Source organism: Cetorhinus maximus, chromosome 30 (assembly GCF_964194155.1).
Source record: "Cetorhinus maximus chromosome 30, sCetMax3.hap1.1, whole genome shotgun sequence".
Classification (NCBI taxonomy): domain Eukaryota; kingdom Metazoa; phylum Chordata; class Chondrichthyes; order Lamniformes; family Cetorhinidae; genus Cetorhinus; species Cetorhinus maximus.
In genome coordinates this window covers 3,993,201-4,015,442 of record NC_135908.1, presented here as the reverse complement: position 1 = coordinate 4,015,442, position 22,242 = coordinate 3,993,201, and the positions used below count along the sequence as shown (strand labels likewise).

The window sequence follows — 22,242 nt, the reverse complement described above, 5'->3', positions numbered from 1 at the left end:
AACTAAATTAAACCTTTATTAATAGAAGAAATGATTTTAAATACATACATAGATATACAAATTGCTACCATGATAACTTCTAAATCCCCTAATTAATCTAGCTCCCAGCTATACTTTTGCTAGGCAACAATAAGACACATAGATTCTAAAAGACCCAGGCAAAGAAACATGGTATCCTGAACAATCCAATTCAATGTGAGTTTTCTTAGCTTTGGTTTGTTGGAGACAGCAGTTCGAGGCACAGATGCTGAAGGCTTTTCACACTTTATAGATCTTAAAATGCCCACCCTTACACACAGCCTTTGCTCCTTTATATGTATTTTCCCCTTTGAATGCCAATTCCCATTTTTTCACTATGTCTTTGGACTTTACCCTTCTAATAACAAAAATCTCTCATAGTACTAATTTTACCAATAATCTCTGGGAAAAATAAACACACTGGGAAAAATCTTCCCCCCCATTGTGGGGGGGAAGAGCGGGAGTGGGTGCAAGTGGGCAGGTTCCCAGTTGGTGCCCCAGTTGGGGGCGCATCACCATTTTACATGGGCGGGCCAATTAAGACCCCCCCCCCAGGGTGACGTTCACCAGGAAGCTCTATGCACTCCCTGTGCGGGTGAGGTGGGGATTCCCAGGAGTGCGCTCTTTCGCGCATGCGTTCAAAATAGTGCACAGATCTCCCTGAGGCTAAGTGCTGCCTCAGGGAGATTGGCTCAGATTTTCAACTTTTAATAAAGGAGTTTAAAATTTTTCCCTGCCATGACCCCTCATGTGACACATCCATAACTTTTATTTAAACCTTTCATTAAAATTTAAATACCCTCATGAAACCTCATCTCGCCAGTGGATGATGTTTCATGTTTTTTTCACAAGCCTGCCTGGGCTCCCGGCCTGCCCGCCAACCTTTTAAGGTTGGACAGGCAGGTCCATTAATGAGCTGAATTGGTTTCTTAATGGCCTTAATAGGTCGTTGACAGGTTGGCGGGAGCGCATCCGACTCAGCTATGCCCCCGCCGACCTGAAAATGGAAATGACGCGGGGTGACTTCGGGAGTTCCACCCGACATCACCCCGCGTCATTTTACGCATCGGCGAGCGGGCCCCACCCCCGCTCGCCAACAGGAAGATCCTGCCCACTGTTTCTAAATTTCACCTGGCTAGGTGACACATTTCACTCCTCCTTTGAAAACAATCTAGTCTGGTTTATTTAAAAATGCAAATGTCCTTTTCCACCTTACATTCTAAACTTCCCTTATGGTTACCATGTTTACATCAAAGCCTTCAGATCAGCTGCCTTTAATCCAATTAAGCCTCACACACACACAGACACACACACATACATATAGACACAGATACCACTATTTTACAATAAATTCTAATAGCATTATATCTTCCTGACACATTAGTAGATGGATCAATGGCATTAGGCTGTCATAAATCTACTCAGAAATGTTCGCAAGGAATTAATAGAGATTTTTGAATCATCTGAGATGAGTGAAGATGAAGATTGTCTTGTTCAATATGCCTTCTGGATAAACCTCCACAAATGAAGCTTTTTTTTGTTCCTCATTGTCAGTCCAGCATTCTCCTAGTTAAGTTCTCGTTCCCACAAAGCAGCAGAGATTGCTGAAGGAGAAAACCTTCTGAAAATCTTCCAAAATGTCAAACATATAAAGAAATGAATGCGTTTGGCAAAAATAAAGACTATTACAGCAAGGAAATTCCCTCAGCGCGCGGATAAAAAGAATACTTGAATCCATCTTGCAATTGAGAATAAATATTTAATTTTAATAGGTCTGATCGCAAGTGTGTTCTAGAATCTGAAGCCAGGCAGGCCATTCCTTGTTCCTAAGAAGGAGCTCAGTTTGCTGTGGGGAAAGTTGATGTATCTCCCTTTCAAACCTCATCTCATCCATTTGGAAATGTGCTGGGGGATATTGCACTTTGAGTTGCTCTGCTTTTACGCATGGTCCTGAAATGAGAGAAACCCCAGCACTGGCCCAATCAATCAGGTTTAGCCAATCTCACATGCTGACTGTGCAGTTGTACGAATGGGTCTCCAATTTCCTCTCACGCGCTGCATTCCCCTTTGAAGAAATGGTGATCTCTCTTGCTTTGATCCATCGCCTCACGTCTTAGTCTAGAGGTGGAGGTTCTACTGTGTAAGATGCCTGCAGGGCTCTGCTATGGGTCAAAACCATCTATCAATCATATCAGATATCTAAAATTGCCTGCTGCATGGCTTGAATGTATTAGTATTATCTATATCTTTAATATTAATGAAAGCTCATTCCTCCCATTCCATTCAAGAATGCCTCACAAACATTTCTCCAATAGCTGAACCAAGCCAGCTACCTGCAATAAACCCCATGACTTTTACTGAGTCTTATGGTTTGGGTTTACCAGTCTCAGGTGATGCCTCATTTCCTCCTGTCAGTGCCTCGATGTGCTGTACTCCCCCAAACTGCAGCACAATCTCTTGTGAACGTTTGTCGCCACAGAAATTACCCCTCTTTTGACAGCCCCCTCTCAGATGTAACCCAATACAACACTGGCAATCAATACTGATGGGCTAACAAAGTACAACTAACTCATCTAGGGATATGGCCTAAGCAAACAGAAATAGTTAATATATTTGCACCACACTTGTCAGTGGTTTTAAATTTCCATCTCAATGCTATGCATCATGCAAATCTCGCAGCCACCAAATGAATTGGAGCGTTAGTAGCCATCTCATGGGCTTACTTGAGGCTGGAAGATTGTTGTGTTCTCTTTGTAACGGTTGACGTTTTGAGCCAAGCTTGTTAGCTTGGCTCAGGTGGTACCTCGGAGGCAGAAGGTTGTGGGTTCAAAACCCAATCTGGATACTTGAGTGTGTCATCCAGGCTGATAGGCCAGTGCAGGACTGATTGAGTGCTGCACTGTCAGAGGTGCCAGAGACATTCAAACATGGACTCATCTGCTGGCTCAGGTGGGGATTAAGAGGCAGGTTTTGAAATTTGGCTCCTGTTCACACTTTGCATAAAATTTATTCTACGCTATGTTCAAAGAAAAGCGCTCCTGGTGTCCTGGCCTTATGCAAGACCACCAAAACCAGACTAATTAGTTCAAATGCAGGAGAACACACTGAGTCATTCATCTGACTGCTGCTCGCAGGGTCTTGCTATGTGTGAAGCGGCTGCTGCATTCACCACAGAAAATGACCTGAGATTCGCTTCGGGACATTTCCAAGATCTGATCATTCAAAGCAAATCTTCCAACCAACTTGGAATGAGGGGAAAAACTAAATTCTGATGAAACATAGAATGAAATAAATTAGTTTGTTGCTGTTGCAGTGCCCGGTACATAAAATCTTACGCACTTTCGTTTCAATAGCCCCTACATAGGTCAGATCAAAGGAGTCTGTAAAGTGTAAACTGTAAATGGAGTTTAAGGGCTTACGTGTTTGCGTATCTGAAGCTCCCCCGGATATCCACTTCTCGCATTGTTGCTTGCGTTACAGGGATATTTGCTGTAACCAGTCCCATGCCAACCAATACGACCATCCCACCAGGTTTTACAGCCTGTTGAAAGCAAAACAGAATGAGATACGGGGCTAAGTTGTTCCAGTACCTAAAGAACAAGAGGCATGTCCGCGGAACATATTGGGCTGGATTTTACGGTGCCCCCTTCGGGGGTTTGTAGGTGGGGGCAGGTGAAAATCCAGTGGGTGGCCTTCCCGTCACCTACCCTCCTGCCGCTGACCTGTCTGAAATTTCATGGAGTCCAAGGGAGGCGTTGGGTGACCCTCCCGCCTTTGAGCTTATGGAGGCCAATTAATGGCCACCTAAGGGTCTCATCCCACCCCGCACAGTATTTTAGCTGCGGCAGGGGGAGGCCCCACATCACCGGGAAGCCCATATGGGCTGGTGGCGGGCGAGAAGGGAGGGAACCTCCTTTGTGGGTCCCCTGGGCCTATTAGAGGCACAACTTCTCCCAAAGGCAGGAGAACACACTTAGCCATTCATCTCACTCCGGCTCGCAGGGTCTTGCTATGTGTGAAATGGCTGCTGCAATTCATCACAGAAAATGACTTCGCTTTGACAGAGATTCGCTTCGGGACATTTCCAAGATTTGATCAGCAAATCTTTCAACCAACTTGTGGGACTGCCTCTGTACTCCCAGCAATGGCCACTGCCCTCGGGTGGCGCTGCTGGGACTACAGATCTGCCAGCCATCTGATTGGCCAGCGGCTCTCTAAGGCGGGGATTCGTACTGAGGTGGGGTGGGCGGGGGAGAAAGACTCTCCTTATAAAGGAATTAACACTGCTCCCGCCATTAAATTGCTGCAGGACAGCCATTTGGATCCTGAGCGGGTTCCCCCAACTGACGATTTAGCTGAGTGGGGGGGTGGCGGAAGGGGTGGTGGTGGCAGGGTGTTCAGGGACCACAGTGCCCCATAAAATCCAGCCCACATTATTTAACTTGCTTGGTATGAATTAAAACAAAAGCTCAGCAGTTAACTGTTCCCTGGTGCATTCCCCATGGCAACACCTCTACCAATTAGAGTCCACTTGCCAACCAATCAGCACTCTCTTCTCATGCAGTATAAATTGTTGTTCCCTTTACAATTGGCATTCTTGCGAATCTGTCCTGATGAGTGCAAGATGAAAAGCTTTGACCGCTTGTCCCTCAACATTTGCAGCAATGTTTTTTTAGTTCATTTGCAGGATGTGAGCGCTGTTTAGCAAGCCCGGCATTTATTCCCCATCTCTATGTGCCCCTTGGGATTTGGCTGTGAGCCACTTTCTGTGAACACAACTTGCTGAGGAACTTCAGAGGGCAGTTAAGAGTCGACCACATTGTTGTGGGTCTAGAGTCATGTGTAGGCCGGACTGGGTACAGACGGCCGATTTCCTTCCCTAATGAACAACAGCGAACCAGATGGGTTTTTACGATGATCCAGTAGTTTTTTGAAATTTGGCTCCTGTTCACACATAAAATTTATCAAAGAAAAGCTCTCCTGATGCCCGGGCCTTATGCAAAACCCACCAAAAAACAGACTAATTAGTTCAAATGCAGGAGAACACACTGAGTCATTCATCTCATTGCTGTAGTTTCATTGTCACCATTAGTCCCTCTTTATTTAATTGACTGAATCTAAATTCCCCAGTTGATATGGTCAGGTTTGAATTCATGTCTCCAGACTTTAGCCTGAATCTCTAGATTACTGGTCTAGTAACATAACTGCTATGTTATTGTCCCCATCAGTCTTAATTCAATATTGCCTATTAATAAGGACATAGAACTTTCACTGTAAATACGCGTGAACAGAAATTATTGTGAAGTGATCTGTGTGAGCATGCATCTTGCATTAGCGTGTTCTTCTTATCTAGGTTAAGAGGAGTGTTAAAAGTAAAGGAGGCTAATTCTCTCAAACCCATTAGATGTTGACTCGGTACCGTGTGGAATCAAATATGTGGAATTCTTAACCGCAGAGGGCTGTAGAGGCTGGATCATTAAGTATATTCAAGGCCGAGATAGGCAGATTTTTAACCAGTAAGGGAATCAAGGGTTATGGGGAAAAGGCAGGAAAGTGGAGTTGAGGATTATCAGGTCAGCCATGATCTCATTGAATGGCGGAGCAGACTCGATGGGCTGAATGGCCTACTTCTGCTCCTATGCCTTATTGCAGTCAATTCTATAAATACATTTGGATTAAAGGTTGGAAAGTAGTAGAAAGTAGAATAGTATTGATCTCAATCTAGTCTTGCTTGATAGCATAAGAAAGGCTGCCACATGTAACAGTCCTCACACCTTTACTGAGCCTCTAAGCCTAACTGCAGCAACAATAGTGATATATAAGCTATTTAGTTAGGCCTCTACTGGATTACCTTGTCCCAATTCTGGGCACCGAGAAGGATGTCAAGGCATGGAGCAGGTGCAGAAGAGATTTACTGGAATGGTACCAGGGATGCAGGATTTAAGTTATGCGGGGAGGCTGGAGAAACTGGGTAGTTGTTCCATGGGCATCGATGGTTAAGGGGAAATTTAATTGATGTGTCCAAAATTAGGAGGGGTTTTGAAGTAAATAAGAAGAAACCACTTTCACTGACAGGTGGGTCAGTACCATGAGGATGCAAATTCAAGATTATAGGCAAAACCATCTGTTTGCGGGGGGGTGAGAATTCTCTTTATGCAGTAATTTGTTGTGATCTGGGATGCACTAGTTGAAAGGATGGTGGAAGCAGATTCAATCACAGCTTTCAATTGGGTGTATACCTGCAAAGAATGAATTTGCAGGGCTATGGAGAAAGGGCAGGGAGAGTGGGACTAATTGAACAGCTCTTTTGGAGAGCCAGCGCAGATATGATGGACCAAATGACCTCCCTTGTGTGCTGTTTTCTTATGATCACTACTGCACTGAGCGGACTCTGCTGTAACCTGCATTTACCTATATTATAAATCCACTGGATGCTTTCTTGTTTCTGTCCCCCCCCATCAGTCTTGTTTAAGTGAATTGGTGTTGCCCACAATAATAAAGCAAATTTTCACAGTAGCGAAAAAGTAGTACCAGCCCATTTTTGGAAATTTGCATTTGGAGTATCATTTTTCCCTTTAACCAATGTAAAGAAATATTCGACTTCCATACTCAAGGTGAGGAGGTGCTCCTTGCTGGAACACTTATAGGCACCCTGTTCCATCAAAGCAGAAAATCTCCATATATAATCTCTAGCTTTATGTTGTGTTTTTGTCTAATATTGCACAGGTGAACAGGTTTTAAAAATCTAAGGGTTTTTGCTGTGAAGCCCAATACTTACATAGACACCAGCCTGGATACAGGTATCGGACCCAGTGCATTCAAGGCATGTGTCGGGCATGGCACAGAGAGAGTTCTTCACTTTCTGGGCCAGTTCCATAGGACATGTACATTTATCGACCTTTAGGACAATGGTGGCCCCGAAACATTTTGCCTTCTCCAATCGATCCTGACACATATCTAAAAAAAAAAGAACGCACTGGGATTAAACAACGTAAGTTTTCAAGGGCTCTCATTTTCCTGCAATCCTGGTCTCTTCTGCATCCCAAATTCCTCTACCCCCACCATCCCTGTCCAACCACACCATTGTTGGCTGTGCCTTCAGCTGCCTAGGCACCAAACTCTGGAATTCTCTCCATAGACGCTCTCACCTCTCTACCTCCCTCCCCTCTTTTCCAACACCCCTTAAAACCTTAAAACGCAGAAGGTGCAACACCTGCTCCTTTACCTCCTCTCTCCTCACCATTCAAGGGTCCATACGCTCCTTTCAGGTGAAGGAGCTCTTCACTTGCACCGCCTTCAATTTGGTCTACTGCATTCGCTGCTCCCAATGCGGTCTCCTCTACACTGGGGAGACTAAACGCAGACTGGGTGACCGCTTTGCAGGACATCTTCGGTCCATCTGCAGGCATGACCAAGACCTTCTCGTCACTTGCCATTTAAACATACCTTTCTGCTCTCATGCCCACATGTCCTTGGCCTGCTGTAATATTCCAGTGAAGCCCAATGCAACAGCACCTAATCTTCTGATTAGGCACTTTACAGCCTTCCGATCTTAACATTGAGTTCAACAACTTCAGATGATGAACTCTCTCCTCTATCTTCACCCTTTTATAATACCTTTTTAAAAAAAATTATTTTTTTTATTTGCTTATCTTTATTCATTTATTTATTGTTTTATCCCCTTTTTAATCCTTTTTTCTATCCTTTTTTCCCAACCACCTCCACCTCCCCCCAACCCCACCCACAAAAGGGCCATCTGTTATTGTTCCATGTTGTTCTTTCACAGAGTACTGACCCTTGTTCTGCTGTTATCTCATTCTGCTTTCTTACCTTTATGCCATTATCAGCACCATCTTTAGCTCTTACCACTGCCATGAACACTCCCTTTGTCATGTGTACATGACATTTTTGTCAATCTCTCCTTAGTCCCCACCTATTGCTGACCTTCCATCCAGCTTCACCTACTCCACCCCTCCTTAAACAATATAAATTCCATCACATTTCTACTTGGCTTTAGTTCTGAAGAAGAGTCATACAGACTTGAAATGCTAACTTTGTTTCTCTCGCCACAGATGCTGTCAGACCTGCTGAGTCTTTCCAGCATTTTCTGTTTTTACTCCTTAAAACCTACCTATCTGACCAAGCATTTGGTCACCTGTCCTAATATCCCCTTACCTGGCTCAGCATTAAATTTTACCTGAAAATGTTCATGTGAAACTGTTATGTCTTATGTCACATGTTAAAAGGCACTGTATAAATGCAAGATGTTGCTGTTGATTTGGTTGGTAAATAGCAAAACTGGTGTCAATTGTCTCCGCTGGTTGGAGTCATACCTAGTCCAAAGCAAAGTGGTTGTGGTTGTTGGAGGTCAGTCATCTCAGCTCCAGGACATCACTGCAGGAGTTCCTCAGGATAGTTTCCTAGGCCCAACCATCATCAACTGCTTCATCAATGACCTTCCTTCCATCATAAGGTCAGAAGTGGGGATGTTCACTGATGATTGCACAATGGTCAGCACCATTCCTCAGATACTGAAGCAGTCCATGTCCAAATGCAGCAAGACCAGGATAATATCCAGGCTTGGGCTGACAAGTGACAAGTAACATTCGCACCACGCAAATGTCAGGCAATGACCATCTCCAACAAGAGAGAATCCAACCATCGCCCCTTGATGTTCAATGGCATTACCATCACTGAATCCCCCACAATCAACATCCTGGAGGTTACCATTGACCAGAAACTGAATTGGACTAGCCTTATAAATACTGTGGCTACAAGAGCAGGTCAGAGGCTGTGAATCGTGCAACAGATAACTCACCTTCCGACTCCCCAAAACCTGTCCACCATCTACAAGGCGTGAGTCAGGAGTGTGATGGAATACTCCCCACTTGTCTGGATGAGTGCAGCTCCTACAACACTGAAGAATCGGGACACCATCCAGGACAAAGCAGTCCGCTTGATTGGCACCACATCCACAAATATTCACTCCCTCCACCACCGATGCACAGTAGCAGCAGTGTGTACCATCTACAAGATGCACCGCAGGAATTCACCAAGGCTCCTTAGGCAGCACCTTCCAAATCCACAACCACTGCCACCCAGAAGGGCAAGGACAGCAGATGGATGGGAACACCACCACCTGGAAGTTCCCCTCCAAGTCACTCACCATCCTGATTTGGAAATATATTGCCGTTCCTTCACTGTCGCTGGGTCAAAATCGTGGAACTCCCTTTCTAACAGCACTGTGGGTGTACCTACACCACAGGGACTGCAGCGGTTCAAGAAGGCGGCTCACCACCACCTTCTCAAGGGCAACTAGGGATGGGCAATAAATGTTGACCTAGCCAGAGACACCCACATCCCATGAGTCAATTAAAAAATATATATAAAATGGACTTGTTAAAGGGATAACAAGCCAACTAGCATTGTTTTCCAGGTGGAGTTCTGTCATATGTTCAAAGGTTTCAGCACAACAGTGTCTCTCCTCTCCATCATGGTGACATCTTAAGGTAAGACTCCAGAGACAGAAGTGTAATTTTTTATAGAAAGTGAGTCTGGAGAATTGATAATGGAAAACAAGGAGATGGCACATGAATTGAACGAGTATTTTGCATCAGTTTTCACTATAGAGGATACAAGTAACATCCCAGAAGCAACTATAAACCAGGAAATGGAAATGGGGAAGGAAGTCAGGAAAAACTACAGTCGCCAGAGAAGTGGTACTGAGTAAATTGTCAGAGCTGCGGCTGACAAGAGCCCGAGTTCTGATGGACTTTATCGTAGGGTCTTAAAAGAAGCGTCTAGTGAGATAGTTGATGCATTGGTTTTAATTTTCCAAAACTCCCCAGATTCGGGTAATGTCCCATTAGATTGGAAGATAGTAAATGTAACTCCATTATTCAAAAAGGGAGAGAGACAAAAAGCAGGAAACTACAGGCCAGTTTGTTTAACATCTGTCATAGGAAAAATGTTAGAAGCTGTTATTAAAGAAGTTATAGCAGGGCACTTGGATAAGCTCAAGGTCATCAGGCAGAGTTAACATGGTTTTGTGAAAGGAAATTGTGTTTAACCAACTTATTGGAGTTCTTTGAGGAAGTAACATGTGCTGTGGATAAAGGGGAACCGATGAATGTACTGTACTTAGATTTCCAGAAGGCATTTGGCACATCAAAGGTTATTGTGGAAAGTAAAAGCTCATGGTATAAGGGGTAACATATTGGCACGGATAGAAGATTGGCTGGCTAACAGGAAACAGAGAGTAGGCATAAATGGGTCTTTTTCAGGTTGGCAAGATGCCACCAAGATCGGAGCTGTGACCTCAACTGTTTGCAGTTTATATAAATGACTTGGATGAAGGGATTGAAGGGATGGTTGCCAAATTTGCTGATGACCCAAAGAAAGGTAGGAAAGTAAGTTGTGAAGAGGATATAAGGAGGCTACAAACAGATTTAGATAGGTTAAGTGAGTGGGCAAAGATCTGGCAGGTGGAGAATAATGTGGGAAAATGTGAAATTGTCCATTTTGGCAGGAAGAATAAAAGAGAAGCATATTATCCAAATGGTGAGAGATTGCAGAACTCTGAAGTGAAGAGGGATCTGGGTGCCCTAGTCCATGAATCACAAAAAGCTAGTATGCATAGTATGCAAGTACAGAAAGTAATTAGGAAAGCTAATAGGATGTCATCATTTATTGCGAGAGGAATTGAATACAAAAGTAGGAAGGTTATGCTTCAGTTGCATGGGGCATTGCTGAGACATCTGGAGTACTGTGTATTGGTCACCTTATTTAAGGAAGGATGTAAGTGCGTTGGAAGCAGTTCAGAGAAGGTTTGCCAGACTAATACCTGGAATAGGTGGGTTGTCTTATGAGGAAAGGTTGGACAGACTAGGCTTATATCTGCTGGAGTTTAGAAGAGTAAGATATGACTTGATTGAAACATATAAGATCCAGAAGGGGTCTTGACAGGGTGGATGTGGAGAGGATGTTTCCTCTTGTGGAAGAATCTAGAACTAGGAGTCATTGTTTAAATGTCCCCCTGCCTTTCTCAACTCCCCTGTAATCCTTTGACCAATTATTTTAAATCTGACCCCCTGACCTCTCTGCTAAGGGAAATTGGTCCTTCCTATCCACTCTATATCAGACTCTCATTATTTTATACACCTCAAGTAAATAGCTCCTCAGCCTCCTGTGTTACAAAAAAAGCAAATCCCAGCCTATCCAATCCTCAGGACTTAAATTCTCCATCCCAGGAAAATTGGGTGGGTAGATTGTCTACAAAGCAGTTAAGAAACAACTAATTTCAGCAGAATGCAACAACTGCACTCTGAGTGCATTTGCACAAATGTAGCAATCAAAAACAACATCAGGGAGCATTTTCTCCCCCGTCGGGAGGGTTGGGCGGGAGCGGGCGTGGAGCTGATCGCTGCCTGCGATCGGCTGTGCGCCGCCATTTTACGTGGGCAGGCCAATTGAGGCCCGCCCAGCGTGACGTGCACCTGGAAGCGCTCAGCGCTACCTGCGCGGGCAGAGGGAGGAGGGAAAGTCAGGGCCTGCGCACAAAAAAGCACAGAAATCTCCCTGAGGCACGGAGCTGATCTCAGGGAGATTAATTTGATTGTGGAAAATGGAAAAAAAAGAATGAAAAAAATTACTCAGGCGTGTCCCCTCATGTGACACATGAGCTGGCACATGTCTATGAATTTTAATAAAAATTTTTATTGCAGTTATAAATCCTTCGTGAAACCTCATCCCGCCCGTGGATGAGGTTCCATGAAAAATGTGAAGGCCGCCTGGGCTCTTAGAAACCTTAAGGTTGGACGGGCTGTCCTGACAAGTGCCTTAATTAGTTGATTAATGGCCTTAATAGGTCTTTGACAGTTCGGCGGGTGCGTAGCTGACTCCAGTGCGCGCCTGCCGAACTGAAGGTCGGAATGACGCGCAGTGACATCAGGACGCACGCCTGACGGCACCGCGCATCATTTTACGCATCGGCGAGCGGGGCCTGCCCCCACACGCCGAACGGAAGATTCAGGCCATAATGTCACATAATGGCGCTGACTGAAAATCTCTCACTCGGCATAACATGTGCTAAGTCAGAAGAGGCAGAAGAGCAGGAATGATGTCAGCAGGAGTTGGTTATGCTTAACAAAAACAGAAACAGAAATACCTGGAAAAACTCAGCAGGTCTGGCAGCATCGGCGGAGAAGAGCACAGTTGACGTTTCGAGTCCTCATGACCCTTGTTCTGCTGAAGGGTCATGAGGACTCGAAACGTCAACTGTACTCTTCTCCGCCGATGCTGCCAGACCTGCTGAGTTTTTCCAGGTATTTCTGTTTCTGTTTTTGTTTTGGATTTCCAGCATCCGCAGTTTTTTGTTTTTATCTCTTTGGTTATGCTTAAACTTTGTAATCCTGTTTCAGGGGCGCATTGGTCAGAGTTCAGTGGGCAGAACTCTTGAATCTTTAAAAGTGGTGGAGGAATAACTAAAGCAACGGAATTGTTGTGAGGCTGTGAATGTTTTCAGTCATGATTTTTTTCTCAGTTGGTTGAAGGGTGATTGTACGATACAGCAGGGCGATTATGATGTCAATGTTTTAAATGTTCAATACATCTAATAAGAAGGACAAAAAATAATTCTCGCCTGAGTTAAAAGTTTGTGGGTTCCAGTCCCACTCCAGAGGCTTGAGTGCAAAATCCATGCAAACATCCCAGTGCAGTACTGAGGGAGTGCTGTCGGAGGTGTCATCTTTTAAATGGGACATTAGCCTGAGGCTCCTGTCCGCCCTCTCCACCTGAAACATTAACTCTATTTCTCTCTCCACAGATGCTGCTTTGAAAGGAATGGAATCAGGTGCGTGCAGCCCTACTCAAAGCTTTTTTTAAAATTCTGTCATGGGATGTGGGAATCGCTGCCAACAGCAGCATTTGTTGCCCATCTCTAATTGCCCTTGAACTGAGTGGCTCGCTCAGCCATTTCAGAGGGCAGTTAAGAGTCAACCACATTGCTGTGGGTCTGGAGTCACATGCAGGCCACACTGGGTAAGGATGGCCGATTTCCTTCCCTAAAGGGCATTGGTGAACCAGATGGGTTTTTTCAACAAGTGGCAATAGTTTCATGGCACCACTACTGAGAATAGCTTTCAATTCCAGGTTTTTTTAAATAAAAAATGGAATTTATTAATTAAATTCAAATACAACCAACCGTCTTAGTCAGATTTGAACCTGTGCCCTCCAGCTTAGGTCTCAGGATTACTAGGTACTATTCCCACTATGCCACCATGCTTCCAATTGGATGGTGGTGGAGAGGTGTTCAAAGGGGATGGAGTGGTTAACCGTGTCAAAGGCTGCAGACAGGGCCAGAAGGGCAAGGAGGAATAGTTTATCTTTGGTGCAGTCACATAGGATGTCACTTGAGACTTTGAGAAGAGCCATTTGAGTATTGTGGCCAAAGCAGAAGCCAGATTGGGGGACGTTGGAAAGGAGAGCTTCAGATGGGCTGGTCATTTGTAAGGATGGAGTGGTGAGGATTGAGATCTTTTGAGGAGAGGACTGTCATTGATGGCAGATTTGAAGGGGGGAGGGACAACGCCTGAGGAGAGAGAACTGTTAACAATATAGGCTAACATGTGGTCAAGGAAGGGAAGAGGGGTGGTCAGTAGTTTAGTGGGAAAAGGGTTGAGGGAACAGGAGATGAGGTTCCTAGACAAGATAAGGTTGGAGAAGACATGAGGGGAGATAGGAGAGAAACTAGAGAAAAATGCAGATTCAGGACTAGGGCAGGGCTGAACATTAGAGGACGTTTAGTGACCTAGGGGGCAGCTAATCCGATGGTCTCGATCCTGGTGGCAAAGAAGTCCATGAATTCCCTGTGCTTGTTGGAGGTGAGGGTGGAGGTGACAGGGAGAGGGGTTTGAGAAGATGGTTTGTAGTACAATAAAGCAGGGGTGAGTATTGAATAATGATTGGTTTGAGCAGATGAGAGCAGGGCCCGATAGTGCTTTACATGGGCCCAGCCCTAATCTGACAGGGAATGACTAAGCCAGTTGTCTGCCCTACCTGCTCAAGTCTGGACCTAAGGAAGCAGAGAAGAGGGCTATACCGAGGGAAACGGCCAGGTTGAGACAAGGCAATAGTTTTAATAGGGACGAGTGCATCAAACATGTAGATGAGGAGATGGGTTTCTCAGCGATTTGAATCCCAAATGTTCCCTATCAACCACCTCGTGAGGTTGTCTGGCTGTCAGGAGTCTGGCCACACCCAGGCGGCACCTCTAACCCAATCTGCCCAACTGGTTTCACACCTGTGCACCCCACTCGCATAGGTCGTGCTAATCTGGGAGGAGACTGGTCATCAGGTTCTAACCAAACTAAAGAGAAGGAGCATAGGGGATGAGGCACCAGGTGAGCCCACAGTAAGGCTGCTTTCTGTTCCAATGTAGCTCAGAAGTACAATTGCTGTGCCAATTGCTGGAGGTTCCTGGATCAGAGATGAGATGATGAATCAATCAAGAGTGGATCCTTCCCACTTTCCATTGAGGCTTTCTGGAAGGAGAGTGGTGTACACTGAATGCCATCAGGAGAAAAACGTTTTGCAAACTGTAGGGCCTCTTACACTACTCAGGTATTTCACTTTCCATCTTTGTCCCCTTGGGTGCTGACAGGGAGACCAAATAACCAACAGGGACATTTTTCAAGATCCACCTGGGGTGAGAAAATAAACTGTTGCTCCAAGACGGGGCCCATTCATTTATACTGTACAAGAGGGAGAAGGATCATAATAGGATGGTGTCCCAAGACAACTCAAGGGCTAGTTGACCCTTCACAAGGTCCAGTGGAAGAGAACAAAGTTAAACTGCACAAATATCACCAGGACAACCAAAGAAGTGATTGACTCCCAGGCTAGAAATAGTTTAAAAAGATATGCACGAAAACTTACCGCAAACCACAGTCAGACTCACTCCTATGGCCTTGCAAACAAGTAGAGTCAACAATCCAATTGGCCCTTAAATGAATAAAAATGCCACAGGTTACAAAATCTTGCAGCGATAGCTACTGGATACACTTGCCAAAGCTACTCAATATACATACACAAAATACACACAGAGCTACATTACTGATAATCTTGTAAACATTGTAATGGTGATTGTAAACATCCCTTGATACCATACAAGGGCGAATAGCGATCCCATAGTTTCTTTTTGTAAATATCTTTGACAGATTTATTTTTCATTTCCTCTTTTGTTCTATAGTGTGGATCACCTCTGGTCAAATGGGCAGACAGGCACCATAAGGTGTAGCAGAAGCGTTTGCAATGAGGGTTCTCGTTGAGTAGCTGGCCTGCTATCAGTGTTGACCGCAGAAGTAGCCCAGTGAGGGATTATAGACCCTGTGTCTCACAACATTAAACTGGGAGCTTCAATGGCCACAGGTTAACTTTGGCCCACAGCCAGGCAACAGCTACTGTGTAGAGGCACAACATCTACACGTTGAAATTGGAACTCTCCACCTTTGAAGAATCCAGCAAGACTACAGCGTAGACACTGCAGCTTAAGGGTCTGGCACATATAGGGTTAACATGGGACTGAGTACAGTACTGCCCATACAGTGATGTAAGAGAACACATGACCTGCATCTCAGGGTCAGTCTAGTGTTGGCCAGAGCCGTGTGCACAAGCAAGCATGAAGACAGCTCCTAGTTTGATCCCTTTACTGTATAAATGTACATGATTCTTGTAGTTAATAAATACATACAGTTAACCTACTCAAAACTACAAAGACTTCATTAAGACCTACCGAGCAGTATCCAACTCTCTACAACATGGTGGTAGCGAATGGAAAAACCCAAAACTTCACAAAAAATGCAGAGAAAAAACTAAAATCCTACAAAACTAAAGAAGAATTTGAAGAAGCATTCTGGCATGAAGAAAAGTTTGAGAAGCAGACACAGAGGAAACTCGCCAGTGGAAAGCTCCAAAGAAAGGCCTGGAAGCTGAAGGCAGAAATTTAAAATTCCTCACTACAGCCGAAGACTCCATGGGATCTCTTGGATATCCAGGTTAAATTCCCAGAGTGCAGAGTCAGCAGACCTAACAGGGGTGAGCTAAAACTTTTAAATTCCAGGATGCAGAAAGTCCTGAGAAACTTTTAAATAGCTCAGTGGCCAGAAATTTCCACTTAAAAACTCCTTCACAAAATCAGATTCCTAAGTTAGCACCTGAACGTGCTCGGAAGGGAAAAAAAATGATTCAGAAGAATCGTGACTAAAGAATAAGCTTTGAAGTCCAGAAAAGGCCAGGATTCAGCACCTTTGCGACCTTAAAGCGTAGCACTAAAATAAAGACATCTGCAGCCAGTTGATCCAAGCAGCCATTGTTTAAAATTTTTTCAAGGCTGAGCGCGAATGCTATTGCAGTGGGAGCCCGCCAAAACTGGCAAGTGCAGGAAAATCCTCTGCCTTCAAATGAATGGCGGCACCAACTTGAATTTCAGAAACTTCTTAAAGCTGAATCTACACTTCAAAATTTTTTAACCATGGATCATAAACCCACTCTTCCTGATCAATTTGGACTTATCTCAAGCCCAGGTCAATCAATCAATAATTGGGGACCTTGGGAAAAAGATTCCTTAGATACGTGACTGCTTCAGGCCTGGATCAAAAGATAGAAGCTTAACAGGTTAACACACTGCTCTATTTGGTAGGCCTGATAGCGGACAGATTTCTGCCTTCAGCTTTCAAGCCTTTCTTTGGGGCTTTTCCCAAGTGATTTTCTGCACATCTGCTTCTCGAGCTTTTCATCAGGTCAGAATGCTACTTTGAGTTTTTCTTTAGCCTTGCAGGATTTTAATTTTCCTCTGCATTTTTGCGAGGTTTTGGGTTTTTCCATTCACTACCAGACAAAGAATCAACAAATCATCTACCAGATTTGAAGAAGCATTAAAATCATTCAATGTTTATTTTATCCTAAGAAATAACAAAGTCCGCAAAACAGCTAAATTTAAGAAGCATGTCCAGGAGAACCTATCGACTCATTCATTAATGATCTGTACAGGATGGCTATGAATGCAGAGATCTGAAATCTGAACTTATCAGGATAGAATAGTTGTAGGAGTTGCAGACGGCGCACTCCCAGACATGCTGATCTAACCCTCGAGAAAGCTATCCATATTGATAGGCACTGAGCTCTGTGTGCAGCACAGGTCCATTTTAAGGGGAGAAAGTAAACTATGGTGCAAAGATAACCCTACGATCCAGTTAGTTAAACAGCACAGAAACAGGGACACTCCAGGCCAGCGGGAGTGATAGGCTGACCGACCAATAGGGCGACTATGCCAGTGCCGTGGAGCAAAGCGCCCCCCACAGGGGAGATCAATGTCCTGCAATTTCAGCCCAATGCTTTCAGTGTAACAGAACTGGACACTTCGGCAAACTGTGCAAGGCCAAAACATCTAGACACATAGAAGATGATTCACGAGGTCGAGATGCACACCAAGAGGACACACAGCCATGCTTCTTGGGTGAGGTCAAAGATGCTGGATTTTCATTTTGGAATGTGGACATTTTGTTTAACGGCCATTGTTACAGTCCTGTCGGACAGAGAGCCTTGGCTGGTGACGCAACGGCTAATGCCACCCACGGCCTACCTATATGGTGCAGGAAGCACGAACCCTGCAAGCGAGGTACAAGGATAGAAGAATCCGAGAAACCTCTTTGTGGTACACAGCCAGGACTGATCACTCCTACAAAAGCTTGACCAGGTCAACCAACAAGGGCCTGGCTCTCCAAGTATAGAAGTGAGTTCCCAAACCTCTTTACAGGGCTGGGTGACTGAAAAACACATGCAGGATCACACTGAGGGAGGAGAAACACATGCAGGATCACACGTCTGCCTATTCACACCACGAAAGGTTCCCCACCCACTCCTGAAGCAGCAGCTGAATGGGATGAAAACATGGAGTCATCTCCTCACTTCTGGGATGATCCCTGGCCCAAAGACTGAATGTTTCCACCCGTATTTGCGTCAACCTGACACAGCTCAATAAAACCGTAGCCAGAGAAGCTCATCCCAGTCCTCAGTGGATGAAAGCCTGACTAAACTCTCGAAGAGCACGGTGTTGTCAAAGCTGGACGCCAACAGCGGCTTTTGACAACTCCCCCTTGACGAAGAGTCCAGGCTGCTGACCACACTCATTACCCACTTCGGCAGATTCTGATTTAACCGCCTGCCATTTGGAACCACCTTGGCACCAGAAATATTTAAACGTGTGATGTCGGCCATTTTTCAGGGCCTCCGGGGGGGGTCAATTGCCACATGGACGATGTATTGGTTCACGGTACAATGGTGGAGGAACATGACAGAAGACTCACAGCAGCCTTAGAGCACCCACAGGAAGCAGGGCTGATGCTGAATGAGAAATGTGAGTTCCCCAAAACATTAATTCAGTTCCTGGGCCGCACCGTCAGCAATAAAGGCATCATGATGGGCCCACAGGAAACTGAAGCTATTAGTGAGTTCCCAACCCCATCCTCGATTCCAGACTTCCAGCCATTCTTGGGGATGGGGAACCAGCTGTCGATACCTTTACCAAATTTGACACAGGTCCCAGAACCTCTGAGGCATTTGTTTAAGAAAGACCAGTCATGGTGCGGGGACTCACATCAAGAGCAAGCATTCACTCACATCAAGGCAATGCTGCTCTCTGGATATTCTGGTCCATTGCGACCCATCCCTGCCCATCACCATAGCAGCGGATGCTTCATCCACAGGCCTGGGAGCGGTCCTATTCCAGCAACAACTGGATGGGAGTCGCCGCCTGGTGTACTACACTCCCAAAGGGTTGTTGGACATGGAGATGAGAAACACCTTCATAGAAAAGGGAGCTCTTGCAGTAATGTGGACATGCGAGAAGTTTTCAGACTATCATCGGCTTCAAGGTCACAATCCACACAAACCATAAGCCACTTGTCTCATTACTGGATGAGAAGGAGTTTGCAAAGATGCCCCCCCAGAATCCAGAGGTTCCACCTGCGCCTCATGAGGTTCACCTACGAGACGGTAAATGTCCAAAGTAAAAACCAAACAACTGCAGACACACTTTCCACAGCCACAGTCGGCCTTGTGACCAAACAGGACGTCAATCGCATTGAGGAGCTGGGAACATACTCCCAATTGACAAGGAGACACCTGCCAGTGACAAGCCAACTCCAACGGATTCACCAGGAGCAAATGGGAGATGAGGGGTGTGCTCGGAGCGGCCGTTACTGCCAACAAGGGCGTGGCCACAACAGAGGCCAAGCGGTGGTACCAAGGCTTGGACAACAAAAACACTTTCTGGTATACAATGAGGGGCTGGTCATTCCCTTTGACCAGAGATCCTTCAAAACATACACCAGGGGCAGGATTTGACATCCCGAGGGAGGGCGCGCACCCGATCCGATTGGGTATAAAATAGTGCGCGAGGATGTCGGGTGAGCATCCCGGTGTCATCGCGCACTCGTGCGGTATTTCAGTCAGTGGGCGTGCGCCGGAGTTGGCAGCAATTAAGAGGCTACTAAGGCCCTAAATCAAATAACTGAAACCTATTTCTCGCTGCCTGTCCAGCCTTGCGGTTGGCAGGCGGGGAATCGGCAGGATGAGGTTTCCAACAGTAATTTTAAAACAAATAAAAGCTTTTGGACAGCGTTTTTAACCTGTCCCGGGGGACATGTTTCTCTCATTTTTTGAAAGCTTTCTCTCTGTTTCTACAATTCTTCAGCTCCCTGAGACAGCTCAGCGCCTTCAGGGAGCTGTCAGTGCGCACTCCCCCCCCATGCCTAGCGCTGACTTCAGTGCTCGCCTTCCTCCCGCCCCCCTCCCCCACCCTGGCAACGCTGAGCCCTGGTCGTTGATTGGCCAGCCAGCCTGAAATCACGGTTGGGGGGCCGATCGCGGGCAGTGGGTCGTTTCCCGGCCACACGCACCCGACGACCAAAGAAATCTTGCCCCACTGCTACCTGGGCATCACCAAGTGCAGGCCACAGGCCCAATCCGCTGTCTGTTGGCCTGGCATCTCCAGGGCGATTGGGGACACCATAGCAAACTGTCAGGTGTGTGCACTGCACAGGCAGGACCAAAGCGAGTCTCTCATCCCTACACAATTCCCTACCAGGCCATGGAAGAGGCTGGACATTGACTTATTTATCTTCAACGTTCCTTATTGTGGTGGATTACTTTTCCAGATGGGTTGAGGTGAAGCAGCTGTATACGACTCCCCAGAAGCAGTAATTAAGATGCCGATAGAGGGGTTTGTGAGCCAGGGCGTCCTGGATGAGATTGTGTCTAATAACGGCCCAAAGTTTTCAAATGAGCACTTTGCGCACTTCACCACCACATCCGGCTTCCACCATCGTACCAGCTCCCCGAGATACCCACAGCCAAACGCGGAGGCCGAAAGAGGGGTCCCACACTGTAAAAACCTGCATAAAAAGGAATGAGGACTTTCCCTTTCGGCACTGCTAACCTACAGGTCCACCTCATTACCACGAGACCTGGCCCCATTCGAACTCCTCCTGATGGACAGGAAACTCTGCACACAACTTCCAATCCTGCTGAAATGATCATATCAGGGTTGGTAACCAAGGATTACCAGGATTCCAAGCAAGAGGGCAGTCCTACAGGCGGATGCAGTCTTCCGCCTACAACACAAGGTACTGCATCAGACACTTTCCACAACTATGAAAGGATGATAAAGTCTGGATTAAAGACCTTTAGAGACCTCAAGAAGGACGATGATCAATGTTGGTCCTACCTGTTTGGCACCCCAGATGTTACAGTCAGGAGAAACAGGAGGAGCCTCCTCCTAATCCCTAAACTGTCCATTAACACTTGGGGGAGGTGTAGTATAAGGGCCTGGCACATACAGAAGTAACATGGGATCAAGTACAGTATTGCACAAACAGTGATGTCAGGGACCCACACCTAGGGGTCAGTCTAGTGTTGGACAGAGCCGTGTGTACAAGCAAGCATGGAGACAGTTCCTAGCTTGGACCCTTAACTGTATATACGTGCACAGTTCTTGTAGTTAATAAATACATACAGTTAGCCTACTTAAGACTTCAAAGACTTCATTAAGACTTACTGAATGGTATCCAACACCCTACAACAAACGCCAAGCCTGTAAGATTTGGGAGCCCATATGTGGAATGAAGGGACCATCATTTTTAAGGCCACTTAGTAGTTCAGAATAAGAACCTTGTTAAATGGGATGCAACTGCTAAGTGGGTAGTTTTCAGAGGTTGATCTGTCAGAAGGGCTAATCCCAGACGTTGCTACGCTGGTTTAGACTCTGCATGTATCGGTGAGGATTCTTCAGTCTGATTCATTAAGGGGATACACTGTATGCTTGCCCTGTCCACATTGGTCCCAGTTCCCTGTAAGATCACTGCACTGCTTTTGCTCTCAAAGAACCACAAGTTCCAGTGCCAAAGTCTACAGCAAGCCTGTGGTCAAGAGTTAATGCAATAAATATTTCATCTCTTGTACTAAGAACTGCCCAACTGTATTTTCCTTTATTTCTGCTAATGCAAAATGGCATTGCTCACGACGAGTTAGAGATTGCACCTTTCGGAAGATGCAATAGAAACAATTCAGCAGCTCCCAGCTGAGTCAGAGATATGCTATCTCCCATACTCTCTTATTCTGAACTACTAAGTGGCCTTAAAATGATGGTCCCTTCATTCCACATATGGGGTCCCAAGTCTTACAGACTTGGCGTATGTTGTAGGGAGTTGGATGCCATTCAGTAAGTCCTAATGAAGTCTTCGCAGTCTTAAGTAGGCTAACAGTTTGCCAAAACTCGTCTCCCCTAAATTGCAAGTTGCTTCTCTCTGTTACCTAAGGCCAGAGCACGGGGGAGGGAGGTGGGAAAAGAGACACACGGTGAGACAGTGAGACGGAACTACACACAGGGACAAGGAGAAGAGACGGGAAAAGAGAAAGACCCAGAGAGAAAGATGGAGGGAGGGAGAGGAACTCAGAGACAAGGAGAGTCACAGATAAAGAGGGAGGGAGAGTAGAAGATGGAGTTTGTTCACCAAAGGTAAGCAACGTTGCTGGATACATTAAAGAGAAATAGGCCTGGATTTTGTGGTCACCAGCAAACAAACAGCACTCATTGTCCATTGCATTTGTACATGATCACAGACTTTCTGTGGGTTTTTGCACTGGAACTTGTGGTTCTTTGAGACAACA

General features: G+C 45.7%; 1 protein-coding gene across 1 annotated transcript in view; it reads right to left on the bottom strand.

The window, feature by feature from the left end:
- Window positions 1-22,242, bottom strand: part of LOC144669928 (sorbitol dehydrogenase-like) — an 81,546-nt gene that overhangs the window by 2,300 nt on the left and 57,004 nt on the right. Inside the window, exons 5-7 of the mRNA XM_078532210.1 lie at window positions 14,953-15,018; window positions 6,797-6,975; window positions 3,438-3,559 (exon numbers count right to left, since the gene is read on the bottom strand). Coding sequence (XP_078388336.1) covers window positions 3,438-3,559; window positions 6,797-6,975; window positions 14,953-15,018 — 367 coding nt within the window. The remainder of the gene's footprint in view (window positions 1-3,437; window positions 3,560-6,796; window positions 6,976-14,952; window positions 15,019-22,242) is intronic.